Source organism: Tupaia chinensis, unplaced genomic scaffold, assembly GCF_000334495.1.
Source record: "Tupaia chinensis unplaced genomic scaffold, TupChi_1.0 Scaffold146027_1, whole genome shotgun sequence".
Classification (NCBI taxonomy): domain Eukaryota; kingdom Metazoa; phylum Chordata; class Mammalia; order Scandentia; family Tupaiidae; genus Tupaia; species Tupaia belangeri.
In genome coordinates this window covers 205,524-224,454 of record NW_006205883.1, presented here as the reverse complement: position 1 = coordinate 224,454, position 18,931 = coordinate 205,524, and the positions used below count along the sequence as shown (strand labels likewise).

The following is an 18,931-nucleotide window of genomic DNA, read 5'->3' as shown; positions in this document are numbered from 1 at the left end:
GGATCCCAAGAGGAGAATGGAGCAGAAGGGATTGCGGCGTGACCATCCCCCCTGGGGCGTGATTTCTCACTTTCTGTCTCTCTGCTTTCTGGCAAGTACACCCACCCTATAGCAAAAACCTCTCCAAAAAAAAAAAAAAGGTGAATAGATTATAAAAAATTTAAAAATAAATAAAAGGGAGGAGGGTGCCGTGCAGCATCTGCATTCCAGTAATTCAGAAATAAATTGTCACTGCCTCATGTCCCAAAGGAGCCTTTGGAATAAAGGATGGAGTGCTGCTGCCCCCTGATGGCCACTGGTGGTATTACCAGTGTAGGTTCTTTGGAGATGCTGGGACAATCCCTTCCCTCCCCCTCTGCCTCCTCCCTCCCCTTCCAGAAGGTGGCCAGCAGGTGGCGTGGTGCTTAAGGTATTGGATCCCACATGGCTGACCCCAGTTCTAGTCCCCGGTCTGGCAGCTTGAAACTCACGCCGGGCACAAGTGTGTGTGAGCCCAAAATCCCAGAAGGAGAATGCAGCGTGGCCATCCCCCAGAGGGTGATTTCTCGTTTTCTCTGTCTCTATCTCTTTCTGTCTCCCTCTGGCAAGCACCCTATAGCAAGAACCTAAAAAATAGTGTTATTTCTAAAATGTTCACAACGATAAAAAATCCAGATTTGAGGCCAGCAGGTTTTGGGGGTAGTTAAGGCCCTAGATTCTCAAAGGACCAAGCACAAATCAAGTCCCAGACCTTGAGGCTTGGCAATCACTCCAGGCGGGTGTGCGTGCATGCCCAGAATCCCAGGAGAATTGAGGAGGAGGGATTGCGGTGTGGCCATCCCCCCGGGAGGTGATTTCTCACTTTCCCTCTCTGTCTCTCACTCTCTCTCTCCACTAAACACCTACAGCAAAAACTGAAATAAAAAAAGCAATCTGTGTTTGAGCTCTAAGATTCTTTATTCTGATAGCTACCTCTGTATATGAAGTGACAGTGCTGACGATTGGTCTGTGTTTTCAAGAGTAAAGTTGTGTATCTAATTTCTTTCCATATATATTAATGTATTTTCTAAAAAATGCAATTAGTAACTTCTCAGTCAAGGATGCTGCTAGAGATATATATTTTTTTTTTCTAGGGGTTATTTAGTTTTATTTATTTATTTGACCAGAGAGGGACAGAGCAAGAAAGAGAGGGAAAGTGAGAATGCTAGCCGTCAGGTCTGGGACCTGAACTGCAGTCAACCACTGGGAGTCCAGTGCCTTTAACCACCATGCCACCTGCCGGCCCCAGGGATATCTTTTCTTAAAGTTACTATTTGTTTTTTTAAGTGTTCTCTCTAATGCATCTTTTTTTTTTTTTTAAGAGAAATGTTTACTATAGGGTGCGTGCACTTGCTGGAGAGACAAAGAGAGACAAAGAGACAAAGTGGAAAAGCACCCGCCCCCCAGGGAGGATGGCCACGCCGCAATCCCTTCTCCTCCATTCTCCTCTCAGGATCTCGAGCACGCACGCACACGTGCCTGGTGTGAGTTTGAGCCACCAGGTCCGGGACTCGAACCTTTGTTGAGTACATGGGAGTCCAGCGACATAGCAATGACACCAACTGCTGTTCCCCCAATCCATCTTTTAACTTTGGTATTAGTCTACTTTTTGTTGAAGTGTGTCAATAAGAAGAGAAAACTGCACACAAAATAAATATATATTTGCTTGTATTTTGCCTTCTTTTTTTTAAAGGTTTTTGCCATAAGACTTGTGTGTGTACCAGAGAGAGACAGAGAGAGGGAGAGTGAGCTATCATCCCTGGGGTATGGCCACACCTCAACCCCTTCTCCTCCATTCTGTTTTCTGGATTTTGGGCACCCACACACCCGGCATGATTCTCAAACTGTCAGGCCCAGGACTCGAACCGTGCAGTCTACCATATGGGAACCCTGTACCTTCATCTCCGGGCTGCCTGCTGGCTCCTATTTCTTGTTCTTTAATGCTTCTTCCTCATGCATCTTTGCATTTTATTTTTAGTAGACCTTTTTATTGAAGTATGACCTATTAAAAAATTTACACACATCAATAAGTATATATTTAGCTGACTTTTTCAACAGTAGGAAAAAAAACCCACTTAAACCAAGAAAGTCATACTAATGGATTATCCTCTTTAAGTTACTCGGGAAACTGGCTTTGGCTGTTATAAATAGCTTCTTCATCGATGCTTTTGAGATCAGTGTATCGGGTCGTCGGAAAAGCACGATGCATTTTTGCACAGAAAAACAAAGAAAAATACACCATGACTTTTCCAACGACCCGATGGATACGGTTGTCTGGCGTGTGCTTTTGGAATCTGGCGTCTCCCGTCCGATGGTGCCTGTTGATGAGATCTGTCTGATTGTGAGAACATTCATTTTCACAGACTGCATATTATCAAATGGTTCATTGATTAATGCTAGCATCAATGGTCCCTTTCTAGCTTGGGTTGTTGCAAATCAGACTGATAGGAACATTCTAGTGAATAATTTTTGTAGCTCCGTTAGAGCTTATCCTGAAGGTTGGCATACATAAACATGCCCAGAGGAACTTGAAAGCCACTGGGTCTGGGAATCGAACCGTAGTTGGCCGTGTAGGAGTCCAGCACCTTAACCACCATGCCACCTGCTGGCCCCAGTGCGTGTACAGTTTTAGTAGATTCTGCCCCCAAAACTTTTATGTGGCGGTAGAACTAGCCGGGTATGGAAATTTTGCTTCTTCCCCATCGTCTGTTTGTTAGCGTTGTCAGTACGCCTGTGGGGTGTTTCGTCATAGCTGAGTTGGACGTATGAACTGGCCAATGAACTCGAGCTTCTTTTTATGGGCTTATTAAGCCTTTGGATATCTTCATTTTAAAATCCCATTCCTTCGAAAATTTTCACCGCTGTGTTTTTCCTCATTGCATTTCCTTTGCGGTTATGGATCAAGCCTTGGAAATGTGTATGTATAGTCGTCAAGGTTTCTGTTGTTGTTTTTGTGTTTGTTTTGCCAGTAATAGAAATCTTTTCTTTCACTCTGTTACTAATCTTCCCCTCTGTTTGTCATCCCTAAATGTTTTCTTCCACTCTGTCATCCCTAAAATGCCATTGTTGAGTGAGTAGAAGCTTCCAGTATAGACCAGAGCATTGATTGATTTTTTTTTTTTTTTTTTTTCTAAGCACTGTGTTTGGTTTACTGTTTAGAAAAGCCTGTCTGAGGGACCAGCAGATGGCATAATGGTTACACCGCCAGACTCCCACGTAGTCGACCATAGCTGGAGTCCTGGACCCAGCAGCTTAAAACTCATGCTGGGCGCGTGTGCGTGCGTGCATAAAATCCTGAGAGGAGAATGGAGGAGAAGGGATTGCGGTATGGCCAACTCCCTGGGGGGTGGGGTGGGGGGTGGTGATTTCTTGCCTTTTGTTTCTCTGTCTCTATGGCAAGCGTCTTGCCTTTTGTTTCTCTGTCTCTATGGCAAACGTGCATGCTCTATAGCAAAAACCTCTCTAAAAATAAATGAATAAATAAAAGAAAAAGCAAAAATCTGTCTGAAAATTAAGTCGATGAAGATAATCCCCTAAAATGCCTTCTGAAACTTTTATTGTTTCTGGGTTTTACGTTTTTCTTAGTCTGTCCGGGCCGTTACAACACCGTACCACAGGCTGGGTCAGCAAAAGGCATTTGTTGCTCACAGTTCTGGAGGGTGGAAGTCCAAATTCCAGGTGGTACAGATTTTGCATCTGGTGGGGATTCCCTTCCTGGCCCATAGATGGCACTGTCTCACTGTGTGCTCATGGGGTGGACGGGACAAGGGTGTTGTCTGGGGTCGCTCATGGGGAAACTTATGCCTTTCACCACCTTTACAGCCTAATCACCTCCCGAGGTTCCCACATTTTAAAAAATATTGTTGCCAGAGGGTGCATGTGCTTACTGGAGAGAGAGACGTAGAGAGACAGAGAGAGAGAGAAAGTGAGAAATTACCCTCTCCCAGGAGGATGACCATGCTGCAATCCCTTCTCCTCCTGGCATTCTGAGCACGCTTGCACGCACATGCTCCTGGTGCGAAATTCAAGCTGCCAAGTCTGGGACTCGAACCCTCGTTGGCCATGCGGTAATCTATTGCCTTAACCACCAGGCTACCCACTGGTCCCCAGGCCCCACACTGTAATATCATTCGACTAAGGGTTAGGGTTTCATAACATCAATTTGGGGTGGAGTCAGACCTTTGTGTAGCATTTAAGTCTCATCCACTTGGAAGTGATGTTATGTAACGAGGGAACTTGGGGTCGGAGCTCAGTGTTAAATGTGTGTCCAGAGTTAACCCAACTGGGTTATCGACAGAGCTGTGCTTCCTTTCTGTCTTATCTGGTTTCTTTTGCCAAAAATAAGCTGTCCGTGTGGGGGAGGCTCTATTTTTGGATCATCGGTCCTGTTTCTTTATTTTCCCCCTTCTGCATCCGTATCACACAGATTCCCAAGACTTTAGAGTAAGTGTTCGTACTGGCAATGCAAATCTTGGAGTTCTTTCTGTGGTTTTTCCAGCTCTTTTAAATGGTCTGTATGAGTCGTGGAATCAGCTTCACAATGTCTTAAACAGAAAAAGAGTTTTAGAACTTTGAGTGGGATTAAATTGATTCTATACATCAGTTTTAGAAGGATGAATTTCTTCTTTTTTTTGTAAGAATGATTTCATTTTATTAATCATCATTGAGATTAATCATCAGAGAGAGACAGAGACAGTGAGAGGGAAAGTGAGAAATCACCCCCTGGGGGGAGATGGCTTTGCTGCAAATCCCTTTTCTGTCGGGAGTTTTGTGCACGCATGAACACGTACGTGCCTGGTGTGAGTTTGAAGCCACCAGATCCGGGTCTCGAACCACGACCGCCATGTGGGAGTCGAGGAATATAACTGCTATGCCATCTGCTGGTCCCATTTTCAAAATGTTACAACAGTCTAGGAAAGTCTTGCAAATAGCAGAAGAAGCCAATGACATGTACACGTAAGCACTTTACAAAAAAACAGAACATAATTGAGGAGAAATGAAAGAATCTCTAAATCAATGTGGGACTCTGTCCAGTCCATAGAGTGGAAGGTTCAACACATTGAAGAAATTAATCCGGCTAGGGTCCCGCAGGTGGCATGGTGGTAAAGGCAGTGGAGTCTCACATGGTCAACCATCGTTCGAGTCCTGGACCTGGCAGCTTGCTTTCTCACTTTCTCTCTCTTTCTCTGGTCAAATTAAAAAGAATAATAATGGCACCAGTAGATGGAAAAGTACTTACATTGCTGGACTCCCACGTGGTTGACCACGGTTCAAGTCCCAGACTCAGTGACTTGAAACTCATGCTGGGCGCATGTGCATGCGTGCCCAAGATCCTGAGAGGAGAATGGAGAAGAAGGGTGGCCATCCCCCCTGGGGGGCGATTTTTCACTTTCCCTCCCACTGTCTCTCTCTCTGGTCAGTTCATGTGCCCTAAGGCCAAGACCTACACACACACACACACACACACACACACACACACACAATTATAATAATAACAGATGGAATGAAATAAATAATGCTTTTAATAAAGAACCTTTTATTTGATTGTATTTGCTATTATTATTTAATTTGCTATAGGGCACATGTACTCACCAAAGAGAGAGACAGAGGGAAAGTGAGAGAACAAACTGCCAGATCCGGGACTTGAACCACGGTTGTCAGTGTCAACGCGCCTTAACCTCCATGCCACCTGCTGGCCCCCTTGCGTATAACTTTATTTTAGTATTATTCTTGTCCTGTCTTTTTGGTTCTTTTCTTTCTTTTTGCAGATTTAGTGTAAAAACAATGACCATTTTTGCCAATTTCTCAAAGTGGCAGAAATCCCTTTTCCACTCGCGAGCTGGTTTGTAGATCTATGCTTTCAGCTTCCATCAGTGCGGGCGGGAGTGGCTCTCAGGAGGTGACGGCCCGGAGTGGGAAGGACGGCTGCATGTCCATGTGCTCCGTGTGGATCTGCCGGGGCCTTGTACCTGAGAGCCCTCAGAGTCTGGCTTTTCTCTTTCTGTAAGCGTCTCTGCCTACCCCAGGCTCCCTCTCCTCTGAGCTCAGACCCTCGTCTGGGCAATCTCCGGCTCCACAGTCTCCTCTTTCAAGGTGACCTGGTCCCCCAGCACCGTGTCAGGGGATGAGTCAGGGAGACGGTTATGACCTGAGGATAAAAATAAACACGCTGGGACCAGCAGGTGGCATCATGGCTATGTCGCTGCACTCCCATGTAGTCGACCGCGGTTCGCATCCCGGACCTGGTGGCTTAAACTCACGCTGGGCGCCTGTGCATGCATGCCCAAGATCCCGAGAGGAGAATGGAGGAAAAGGGATTGCGGTGTGGCCATCCCTCCCTGGGGGGGTGATTTCTCCCTTTCTGTCTCTCAGTTTCTATCTCTCTGGAAAGTGGTCATGCTCTATGGCAAAAACCTTACAATTAAAAATAAGAAAAGAAAGAAAAAGCAAGAGAAAGAAAAAGAAACAGACTTCACCAGGCCATGGGACAGTGATAATGCAACTAGACTTACGTGAGAAAATTCCTCTCAGAATTTTGACCAGGTATGCACACGTCTCTGGTGTGATTCTTAAGCTGCTGGGTCCGGGACTAGAACTGTTCAGCCAGCCGTGTGTAATCTAAGTTCTTTCACCGTCACGCCGACCGCTAGTCCCAGAGCTTTCTGTTTTACCACTGTGTCACTGTCTGGCCCCTCACCTTCATCATCGTTTTTTCAAGAATCTTTTTCATGTTTCTTTGGCCACTGGGATGCAGGCAGGTGGCATGGCAGTTAAGGCACTGGACTCCCACATGGGCAATGGCGGTTCAAGTCCCAGCCCTGGTAGCTTGCTTTCTCACTTTCCCTTTCTCTCTCTGTCTCTGTCTCTTACTCTGGTGAGTACATGGGTCCTATAGCAAACTTTAAAAATAATCGTAATAAATCATTCTAAAGAAAAACAAAACAAAACAAAACAAAAGAGTAACCCTCACCGAGGGCTAAGGAGCAAGACCTGGCTGTCCAAGAGGCACATGTTGGCCTCTGAGCCCGGTTTCTGTCTCGCTGGCTCTGGACGCTGGATGCTAAGTCTGCTCTCGAATTAAAGTTCTCTCGCCGGTGAAAGGTGGGATCAAACGTCTCCGCCGTGCAGCCGTGAGGATTAGAAGGGATAGGCGTGAGCAGATTAGGACAGCCGCTCAGGAGCCGGCGGCGAGAAGTGTCTCGTAAAATAAGCTGTGATTATCACCCTCTTCCATGTCCTTGACAGCTTTATAATGTCTCTGCTTTTTTTCTGTAAGGTTATTTCTGTCTTCTGTGAGCCGGAGAGATGTAAAGAGAACAGAGAGACAGAGACACAGCACCCCCAGTGGGGTCTTGAGGCCACAGTCTACTCCCAGCCTCTGCCTGCCCTGGCTCACGGGCATGCATGTGTCCGGGGCTCTGAGGGAGGCCTCTGGATGCGAACTTGGGATGTTCCTGTGTGTGTCCGCCGTGCACAGAATCCCGTTTTCCTCCTGCCCCCTCACCCAGGCCCCCCGTAATTGTCAGAATGTGAGCTTTACTTTTGCATTTTGTTTTTATTTTAAGGCTTTTGCTGTAGGATGCATGTCATGGGCAGACAGAGAGAGGGAAAGTGAGAAATCACTCCCCAGGGCAGATGGCCACACTGCAATCCCTTCTCCTCCATTGTCCTCCTGGGATTTGGGCACGCACACACACACACGCCCAGTGTGAGCGTCAAACTGTAGGATCCGGGACTCAAACTGCGGTCGGGTGTGTCTGGTGCCTTCACCACAATGACACCTGCTGGCTCTAATTTTGCATTTTTCCATACACTCTCGAGGTCAGGATGAAAGAGCTCCTTTCTTTTTTCTTTTTCTTTTTTTCTTTTTTTCCTCCAGCTCTATCGGGGATATCATTGACAGAGAAAATCTGGTTTATATGTAAGATCGTATGGCTTGATGTCGCGGTGAAATAATCATTGCCCTGAATGGACATATTCAACTCACTGTGTTGCCACTTTTCCTCTTTCTCTTCTCCTCCTCCTCCTTTTCCTTTCCCGTTTCTCCTTCTCCTCTTCCTCCTCCTCTTCCTTCTCCTCTTCCTTTCTTCCCATTAGGGAAAACATTGAAGAACCGCCTTTTCAGCTAATGCTGAACGTACAAAGCTGTGTCAACCCTACCGTCTGCCCTGTCATGGTGCCTGTCAGATGTCCGAATGTATCCCCTTCACATAACCAAAAGTTCCTGATCAACACCCATCCTTCTCCTCCCCTCACTCCCTAGAAACCACCTTGCTTTCTTTTAAAGAGAGATTTTGTTATAGGGCGCGTGCACTCGCCAGACAGACAGAGAGAGACAGAGAGACAGGAAGTGAGGAATCCCCCGCCAGGGGGGATGGCCATGCCATAATCCTTTCTCCTCCATCCTCCTCTCGGGATCTTGGGCACGCACGCACACGCACACACCCTGGCGTGAGTTTTAAGATGCCAGGTCGAATCCGTAGGAGTCCGGCCATGGAAGCATGACGCCATCTGCTGGTCCCTAGCTTTTTGTGCTCAGCTCTCCTGAGAGGTGTTCACAAGTTCATGAGAAACGAGTACTATGAAAATGCTGTGCATAGCTTTTAGTTATTTGCACCAAAACACTGATATCTTAATTCCACGTTTCCATAAACTGTTGAAAATATCTGCGAATAACATATTTAAATTATGGTTTTTAGGGACAGGCAGTTGGCATGATGGCTATGTCGCTGGACTCCCATGTAGTCGACCGCAGTTCGAGTCCTGGACCCGGTGGCTTAAACTCACACCGGGCGTGTGTACGTGTGTGCCCAAGATACCGAGAGGAGAATGGAGGAGAAGGGATTGTGGCATGGCCATCCCCCCTTGCTTTTTCTTGCTTTTTCTCCTTCTGTCTGGTGAGCCCTATAGCAAAAATCTCTCAAAAAGAAAGAAAGATGGACAATTCTCCATCCTGCTCTTCCCTAGACTTTCTCAAGGCTAACCGTTTGGCATTCATGATTTATTAAATGTTTGCTTCTCTCTTTTGACAGTCCACTTCTCGAGGGAGCAGACCAAGGCTGTGTAGCCCTGTCTTCCCTCTTCACTACCCATGTCTCCATAACTATCTGTCCCATGCAAACTCCATGCCTAAGTTAGTACAAGAATAAACTGAATTTTCTGAGGCTAAGATCAGAAGTTTGAGAGCTGGGTCTCCAAGTTATTGATCTTCACTCCAGGCTGACCCCCTCAAAATCTCTTGAAAATTGTCTGGGAGTATGTGTCTGCACGATTAGGGCTTTCTTACATCTGCCTGACCAAGGAAGAAGGAGCCCACTTTGAAGTCTGTTCCTGCCCATTCCCACAGATCCTGCAGCGTGTTTGCAGAGCGTGCTATCTGAGTTTCTGGTCATCATTCCAGGTCAACCCCCTCTAAATCTCTTGGACTTACCTGGAAATATGTTTTCAGGATTAGAAATTTCTGAAGTCTTCTTGGCCCAGGAAAAAGGAGTTCACTTTGAGGTCCAGTCCTACCCGTCCCCATAGATTCTGCACCGTGTTTGCAGTGGAATTCCACTGGATTTCAATATATTCTCCTGTCTCTGTTGTCCACACTCATTCCGTCGGCTGCAGGAGCTTTGGGAGCTGTTAAAAATCCCTGTTTGTGGGCACAGGCTTGCTCACTGACCATGTATTTGTCAGGGAAGGTTGGATGCTGTAACAAACATCCCCCAAACACATCAAAGTTGATTTCTTGTTTGTGTTGAAACGAGCCAGGATGGCAAAGGTATCCTCTGGTCTATGCGGTCATTTAGTGAACCAGGGTCCTCCCATTGTTCTCCACCTTCTTCTAGGGCAGCCCTTCTACCATGTGACTCGTTAAGAGGAGGGAAAGCCTCCTTTTTAAGGCAGGTGTTGTGCAGAGAGTACTAACTCTTCATGTAGAATGGGGTGAGCTATACATCATCTTTGAGGGGGCTGAATAAAGAACTCTTTTCTGAAGGTTTTCACTTTCTGGTGGAACCTCAGTTGTAATGGGGTGGAAGGAATCTTCTTCTTCATCCTCTTGGCCAAAGAAAAAGAAGGAAAGGCACTGTGCCCCCTCACTGCCTAGCCTGAGGGTAAGTCACGGCATATGTGCTCAGTGCGCATTAGCAGGTGAGAGTTGCACGGCTGTACCCTAGTTGTCGGCAAACTGTGGGATGGAGTTGGGAGTGAGAAGGAGGGGGAGGAGGAGAAGGAGAAGAAAAGAGAAAGAAAAAAACAGAAGGAGGAGAAACAAAGAAAGAAAAAGAAGGAGAAAAACAAGAAGGAGAAAGGAGGAGAAGAAGGAAAGAAAAAAGAAGAGAAGAAAGGAGAAGGTGAAGAAGGAAGAGAAGAAGAAAGGAAGAAGAAGAGGAAGGAAAAGGAGAAGAAGAAAGAGAAAGGAAGAAGATGGAGGGATGCAGAAATCATTTACTGTCTGTTGATACCAAATATAGTCTTCTCAGCTAGACTGGTCTGAGGTATATTTCATGTAGGGTAAATTCTCCTTACAAGCTAAATGATGTATAGCAATTGAATGCATGAAAAATCATAATCATAATACATTTTAAAAAGAAAAGAAAGAAGATGGAAGAGAGAGGAGCAGAAGAGGAAAAAGAGGAGAGGTCTCTAAGGTCAATCTTGTGAGGATGAAAGTTCATGGAAAGCAGGTTCCCGGGCTTGTCACCTCTACCACACACCTCATCGTCAAGCTGCATTGCACCTGCACCGTGGACACAGAAATCACAGGTGCTTGAGGTGAAGCTGCGTTCATTGGCCTGAAGGCTTGTCCTAACTTGCTTTTTGCTCTCTCTCTCTGTGCCAGGTAATAGGTTGCCCTGACACTGAGACTTCCGCCGGAATCGTGCATGGTCTGCTGTTGCGCTCCTCCCCTCCGATTGCAGAGTCCCCAGACATCCAATGCACCTTGGTATACCACGTTTGCACCTGTTACACTTCATATCTGTCATTGCCTGTGATGCTGTCAGAATGTCTATGCCCTCTAAATACCACACATGATGCCGTTTTTTTTTAAGGTGTTGGCCATAGGGCACGCTTGTTTGCTGGAGAGAGACAGAGAGAGGGAAAGTGAGAACTTACCCCTACAGGAGATAGTCACACCACTGTCCCTTCTCCCCCATTCTCCTCCTGGGAGTTTGGGCATGCATGCCCACATGCCTGGTGTGGTTTTCAAGCTTCCGGGTCTGGGACTTGAACCATAGTTGACCATGTGGGAGTCCAGGACCTTAACCACCCTGCCAGCATGCTTTCTAAAATTCCTCCTTGGCGCTTTATGAGGTCCATCAGCCTGGACTCAGTTATATTGTAATTCATCTGTTTCTCTCTTATCCTGGAAGAGGAAGCATCTGGTTGTCTATTCAGACTTCTTTCTCCCCCATCATCCCTGTATTTCCTTTCTGTCATTTGGTTAGTCTCATACACCTTGCTTTAGGAAGAACTAGAAAAAGAAAAACGAAAAAGATACAACAGAGCATATATGTTTTAATTTTTACATTTTTTGGTAGTAGGGGCCAGCAGGTGGTGTAGAAGTTGAGGCCCTATACTCCCACATGGCCAACCTGGTTCAAGTCCCAGACCTGGCAGCTTACTTTCTCACTTTCCCTCTCTCTCTCTAGTGAGCACATGTGCCCTATAGTAAATTAAAATAATAATAATAATAGTACCCCGATAGCAAAAGTCACTCTAAAAGAGAAAGACAAAAAGATGAGTAATAAATAAAATTAAATAAATAACTATTTAAAAATATTTTTGGTAGGACTTACCCCAGTGTCTAAGTCAGTATTGATGGAGAATGGATATATAATTTTTTTTGTCTTTTATTGTTGTTTCTAGACAGAGAGATTTTTGTTATAGGGCATGTGCACTTGCCAGAAAGACAGAGCAAGACTGAGAGACAGAAAGCGAGAAATCATTTCTGAGGGGGATGCCCATACTGCACTCCCTTCTCCATTCTCCTCCTATAATTTTGGGCACACACCCGGTCTGAGTTTCAAGCTGATGGATCTAGGACTCGAAACGTGGTTGGCTACATGGGAGTCCAGTGCCTCAATCACTATATCCCCTGTGGTCCCAAGAATATTCTAGTTTTTCCTTCTGCTGAATGTACCCTCCGGAACCTAGGTGCCCATGACCACAGGTCGTCATAGACTGACTTCGCAGACAGCCTTTCCTGACTCTCGGTGTGAGACCGTCTTAGGGAAGTGCCCCCATAGCTGCTGGGTACAAACCAGTCAGGTCCCTCTGTGGGAAGGTTAGTGCTGACAGCTTGCCTAAAAGCTTGCAGCACACCCTCCTGGACAAGAGCAGGTGGGTGGCTCAGGGAAAGGAAGAAATGGTGACTCTCAGCTTTTTCAGCCATCCCAGGAAAGGTCATCTAGTATCGGGGGTTACTGTAATCTCTTTTTCCCCCATAACAAGCTCTCTGGGGCCAGCACCTCTCATTTCAAATTAAAAATAAATGAATAAATAAATTAAATTAAATTAAATAATTGTTTTAAAAAAACCACTTTTTAAAATTAATTAATTTTTTTAGAGAGGTTTTTACTATAGGGCGCTTGTGCTCCCTAGGAAGATAGAGATACAGAAAGCAAGAAATCGCCCCCCAGGGTGGATGGCCACACCGCGATCCCTTCTCCTCCATTCTCCTCTCTAGATCTTGGGCATGCACGCACACGTGCCCAGTGTGAGTTTAAGCCACCGGGTCTGGGACTCGAACCATGTTCGACTACGTGGGAGTCCAACAACATAGCCATTACAACAACTGCTGGTCCCAAAAAATAAACATCTTAAAAAAATAAAAAAGAGCTCTGTCATTTAGGTTAAGACTGATTCTCTGTAGCCCACTGCAGACTAACGATGGAATGGTTATGTTTCTAGCAGCCAACGCATAAAGCCGAAAGTAGCCCACCTGAAGACACCTTGGAGCCACGCCAGGAGCCCCTTGTTGAGGTCATCAGGGGACCTGGCCCCCAGGATGCGCTGGAGGTGGGATCTGAACCCTCTGCCTTGTCCAGCTCTCCTGATGGCCGCTCTTAGCCATCACTGGGCTCGGCTGCATGCGAGCACCCCCACTAACCAACCCACTTTGCCCCATCTGGGTGACTAGGAGCCTGCCTGCCTGCCTCTCCAGGGCCTGCCATCCATCGTCTGCTCTCTGCCATTCACCTCGGTGGCTGGTCCGCTGTCCTCTGACTCCAGCTCTGGTCACCCTGCCGTTCCCTCTTTGAAAGTTCTTCTGCTCACAGTGATTGAAGGGGAGTTGAAGGGCTAGGAAAACAAGTGCCATGATCCGCTTCCTAAAATAAAGAGAATAAAAGCTAGGACATTGGGGGCGATGGCAAATATTGGGGTCCAAACAGAGCATGCAACAGCTTCTTCTGCGTTAACAGTGAAACGACGCACCTGCCCCTCCTGTCCCCATCCGCTTTCGGACATTCTCGCCTTCAACTTCTTTCTTTCCCTCGGTGCATTGACTCAAAGCACGTGTGTTTTCTGTTTCTCTGAGAATATTTAACAGCACATTTTGATCTGTAAGTCATAGTCACGACAGCTCTAGAGCTGGGCATTGGGGCCAGGAAGAGAGGTAGTTTTAAACATGAACTTCACATATAATCAGGGCCAGCAGGTGGCGGGGTGGTTAAGGTATTGGACTCCAACATGGCCGACTGCGGTTCGAGTTCTGGACCTGGTGGCTTGCTTTCCCACTTTCTCCTTCTCACTCTTTCTGTCTGGTCAAATTAAAATAATAATAAATAAGTAAAATTAAATAAATCATTTTTTTTAAAAAAAGAAAAATATAATCTTCTATATTTCAAAATATAATCTGCTAAATGACTTTACCAGAGGTCTCCATTGGAGAAAATGTGGGTGTTTTGTTTTGTTTTGTTTTTGAGAGAGATTTTTGCTGTCTGGTGCATGTGCTCACTGGAGAGACTGAAAATGAGAAACCCCTGCCAGGGCAGATGGCCATGCCACAATCCCTTCCCCTCCATTCTCTTGAGGCTTTGGGTGCACACACACAAACTTGCCCGGTGTGGGTTTTAAGCTGCTGGGACCAGGACTTGAACCACGGTCAATTACATGGGAGTCCAGCCATGTAACCCTTACGCTGTCTGCTGGTCCCAGATGAGAGTGTTTTAAGGTCAAGGGAAAGACTTCAACTTTATTGCCTGCGTTGTAGGTGGTGACAACAAATTCCTTTTGTCACGAGTTGGATGCGAGTTTGCTTTTTCAGCATGTCCATCCGCTGCGTGATGCCTCGAGGGTCTGTGAGTTGCATCTGTGGTTACTGACGGGTGGCTGGTGTGAGTGTGCCCTCGGGCAGGGCAGCCTTGGACAGCTTGGCCATGTGGTAGGTTTGGGGCCCTGCGTGAGTTCATTTCCTTCTTTGAGACTCCGTGAGATGCAGGGTGCATTACCTCGCTCGGAGAGCGTTGAGGGGATTAAGCGGAGAGCAGTCTGAGGAACCCTACTTAGTGTCCAGCTTAGAAAGACCAGCAGGCTGAGGACAGTCTGGGACTTGGTGGTTATGGTCAGCTGGACCCCACGTGGCCGACTGGACTGTTGGAGTCCTGGATTTGATTGTGACGTGCAAGGTGCATGTGTGGGTGTGTGGGTGTTTCCAGAACCCCCAAAGGAAGGGGGAAGTGGAGAAGAAGGAATTGAATGGTCATGCCCCATGGAGTGTGCTCTCTCTCTCTCTCTCTCTCTCTGCATCTCTGGTGAGAGCACATGCCCTCGGGTAGAAATTTAGAAAAAAAAAAAGAGAGAGCAGAAAGAGGAAGAAAGAATAGCAGTCGGTCCGCCATGCATCCACTACACAGGGCACTTGGACAGCCTGCTCCGCTGTGTCCCCAGGGTCCTAGAGAGGAGCTGACTTAGTGTCCTGTGTAGTGCCCTTCTGTTTAAAATCGAAGATGTGTTAATGCTCTCGGGTATCTCTCCCTTCTTCTGAACAGGAAGGCTACGATCAATGTGCTATTTTGTTTAAGGAACCTCCAAAGAGTTTAAGCAAAGGAAGTACGCAAGGATTTCAGATTCTCTTTGGCACCAAAATCAACATCTACTTCAATTCCATTTTCCCACAGACTTTCTGAAGTCCCCTCATGGGCGGTGGGGTGTTGTACGTCCTATTCATTCCAGAAAATATTTTTTTTCTTTTTGAGAGATTTTTGCCGTAGGGCACGTGCGCTCACCATAAAGATATAGAGAGACAGAGAGATAGAAAGCAAGAAATCACCCTCCCCCCAGGGGGGATGGCCATGCTGCAATCCCTTCTCCTCCATTCTCCTCTCGGGATCTTGGGCACACATGCACACGCACCCGGCGTGAGTTTAAGCCACCGGGTCCAGGACTTAAACTGCAGTCAACTACATGGGAGTCCAGCGACATAGCCATTACGCCACCTGCTGGTCCCTAATTCCAGAAAATTTTTAATTTTCATGAACTTAATGAGCCTAAGCCCAAGTGCCCTTAGAAGGGGAGAAATGTTTGGGTACCCTGGAATTGATTTTTTTTTTCTGCTTTCTTTTTTCTTTCTCTCTATTGTTCTTTAAAATTTGTTTTTTAACTGTTGCTATTTCTTTGATAAACAAGGTGGCTATTCATTTCTATATATTTGGATAAAGTCTAATGAGTGTGGAAAGCAAAACCTTATTATATCAAACCTTAAGGTAGTGGATGCCTAGTGGCCCCAAAACCGTCTGATGCCAACAGCTCACGCCGCATCTGGAAAGTAACTCTGTCGAAGTTCTTGTCTCTGTCTCTTTGTCTCCATCCATGTCTCTCTCTCTCTCTCTGTCTCTCCACCCGTCTGTCTATTCATCACCTCTCTCTGTACATTATCTGTTAAGGAAGATGAATGAATAACTAGACAATAGATTGTGTGTCTCTAATGTTGTAACAGGAAAACTTTTTCTTAAAGAATTATTTATTTGGGGTTGGCAGGTGGTGCGGTGGTTAAGGGTGCTGGACTCCCACATGGCTGACTACAGTTCAAGTCCTGGACCTGGCGGCTTGCTTTCTCACTTTCCCTTTCTCTCTCTCACTCTGTCCCTCTCTGGTCAAATATAAATAAATAAACAAATAAATAAATAAAGTTTTAAAATATTTTTTTAAAAAAGAATTATTTATTTAATTTTCTTTCTTTTTTTTTTAAGAGAGAGATTTTTTGCTATAGGGCATGCACTTTGTGGAGAGACAGAGACAGAAAGCAAGAAATCATTTTAAGGGTGATGACCACGCCACCATCTCATCTCCGCCATTCTCCTCTTGGGATTCTGGGCACGCACGCACATGCACCTGGTGTGTTTCAAGCCACCGGGTCCGGGACTTGAACTGCAGCTGATCACATGGGAATCCAGTGATGTTACCATGATCATGATGCGAGCGGCTGGTCCCTATTTATTAGTATTATTCAACTTGAACAGAGAGAGAGAGAGAGAGAGAGAGAGAGAGGAAAATGAGAAGGAAGTTGCCGCATCCAGGATTCAAACTTCTGTTGGTTATGTGGGAGTCCATGCCTTAACCGCCAAGCCACCTGCTGTCCCCACAGGAAAACTTTTAAAAATCTTTTTAGAAACTGCTCAGTAAGATGTTTTTATTTTTATTTATTTACTTGCGTAATTACTTATTTAATTTTCTTTGTTATTTTTCATTTGCTATAGGGCCTGTGTGCTCACCAGAGAGAGGGAAAGTGAGAGAAAGCAAGCCGCCAGGTCTGGGACTTGAACTGCGGTTTGCCATGTGGGAGTGCAGTGCCTCAACTACCTCAGCACCTGCTGACCCACATAAAACGTTTTTAAATGCAGATGTGAGGAAGCTGAGGCCATGGGATTGTGAGTTCCAGGCCCGCTTGGGCGACATTCCCAAATCTTGTCTCAAAAAAAAAAAAAGGATTTAAAAACAAAATGTTTACGTTTATTTTTTTGTTAACCCACCAGGGTACAAGATAAAAGTGAGACTCACATGTGGTCACAATGCAATTTCTTGTCCTCCATTTCTCCCCCCTTTTGGGATTTTGGACACACATACACACACACACACTCACACGGCATATTTCTCAAACCGCTGAGTCTACAATTGGAACATGGGTTCCAGCCGATTTAAGCACCAGGTCACAGGCTGGCCCAAGAAAATTATTTCAATGATAATTTAAATAACCTTGGGACCAGCAGATGGCATACTGGCTATGTCTCTGGACTCCCATGTAGTTGACTGTGGTTCGAGTCCCGGACCTGGTGGCTTAAACTCACGCCAGGCATGTGTGCATGCATGCCCCAAATCCTGAGAGGAGAATGGAGGAGAAGGGATTGCGGCATGGCCATCCCCCCTGGAGGGTGATTTCTCGCTTTCTGTATTTCTGTTTCTCCCTGCTCTGTCTTTCTGGTGAGTGCACACGCCCTCTAGCAAAAACCTCTCCCCCCAAAATAAATAAATAACCTTGAAGAGCAATTTAAAATATTATAGGCATTTTTTAAACAATTATTTTGTTTAACTTCATTTATTTATTTTTTACTTTGAGAGAGAGAGACAGAGACAGAGAGGGAAAATGAGAAAGCAAGCCACCAGGTCTGGGACTCTTAACTGCAGTTGGCCAGGTGGGAGTCCAGCGCCTTAACCACCACGCCACCTGCTGGTCCCTGTTATAGGCATTATTTATCTGAGGAAAAAATGTTCTATATTTGAGGCCGGCAGGTGGCGTGGTGGTTAAGGGCACTGGACTCCCGTATGGCTGACCGTGGTTCAAGTCCTGGACCTGGCGGCTGGCTTTCTCTCTTTCTCTCTCTCTCTCTCTTTCTCCCATCTCTGGTCACTTTAAAAGAAGTAAATAAATAGCTAAAATTAGATAAAAATAATTTTAATTGCTTTTTTGTCTATCGAACAGTTTGGTTATTTATTATGATAGAAAACAGAGAGGGTTTGACAGGAGGATGTGTCACAGCAGAGCAGTGTGTAGAGTGGTTCAGTGGCCGGAAAGCAAAACCCTCCTTACAGAACACACATTCATGACAGAATACATTTTAGAAACTTTCAAAAGCCACGGCCCCAAAAGCACCTTTTTCTAAGACTCTTCAACGGACAAGCTACTGGTTTTCCATCACTGCTGGGTGAGTTGCATGGATTTATCCCCATCTTTCTTTGTTTTACAGAGATTTTTGCTACAGGGCGCATGCACTCACTGGAGAGACAGAGACAGAGAGATAGAAAGCGAGAAACCACCCCCCGGGGAGAATGGCCACGCTGCAATCCCTTCTCCTCCATTCTGCTCCTGGGATCTTAAGCACGCACGCACATGCGCCCGGCCTGATTTTCAAAGTGCCGGGTCTGGGACTCAAACCGTGGCCATGGGAGCACCTTCATGGCTGCACCAGCTGCTGGCTCCTATCCCCATGTCTGGCTTGCACACAGAGAGCTCTGAAAACCCTCTCCGTTTGGCTTGCTCCCTCAGGTGGACCTGGCCATCTCAATGTCCGAGATTTCCATCGAAGAAAAAATCAAGGAGGTCAGCCCGGAGGAGGAGAGGCGGAAGTGGGAAGAAGGGCGCATCGACTACCTGGGCAAGGACGCCTTTGCCCGCATTCAGGAGAAGCTGGACCGCTTTCTGCAGTGACCCCGGGGGGACGCCGTGCCGGACGCGGTCGGATGGGACCGTGTCGTGGGCTCCTGCCCTGGGGCTCTCTCTAGACCTCCTGAAAAGACACGCCTATACCCATGTGCCTCTACTGACGGCTCGCCGGCCCATGCCTCAGTGCCTGCCACGCCGCTGGTACACGCCCAGCTTCACCCCTCCCGCCCGCACCCTGCTGCCATGCCAGTCACCATGGCGACTCGGCCCTCCCAGGAGGTCGCCTCTTCCAAACCATTCAGGATTAAACGTGTGCTGGATCCA

At 46.5% G+C, this 18,931-nt stretch overlaps 1 protein-coding gene across 1 annotated transcript in view; it reads left to right on the top strand.

The window, feature by feature from the left end:
* GYG2 (glycogenin 2) overlaps positions 1-18,931 on the top strand; it is a 44,894-nt gene extending 25,963 nt beyond the window's left edge. The window contains exons 7-9 of the mRNA XM_006168713.2: positions 10,832-10,951; positions 12,919-13,026; positions 18,491-18,931. Coding sequence (XP_006168775.1) covers positions 10,832-10,951; positions 12,919-13,026; positions 18,491-18,652 — 390 coding nt within the window. The 3' untranslated portion in view covers positions 18,653-18,931. The remainder of the gene's footprint in view (positions 1-10,831; positions 10,952-12,918; positions 13,027-18,490) is intronic.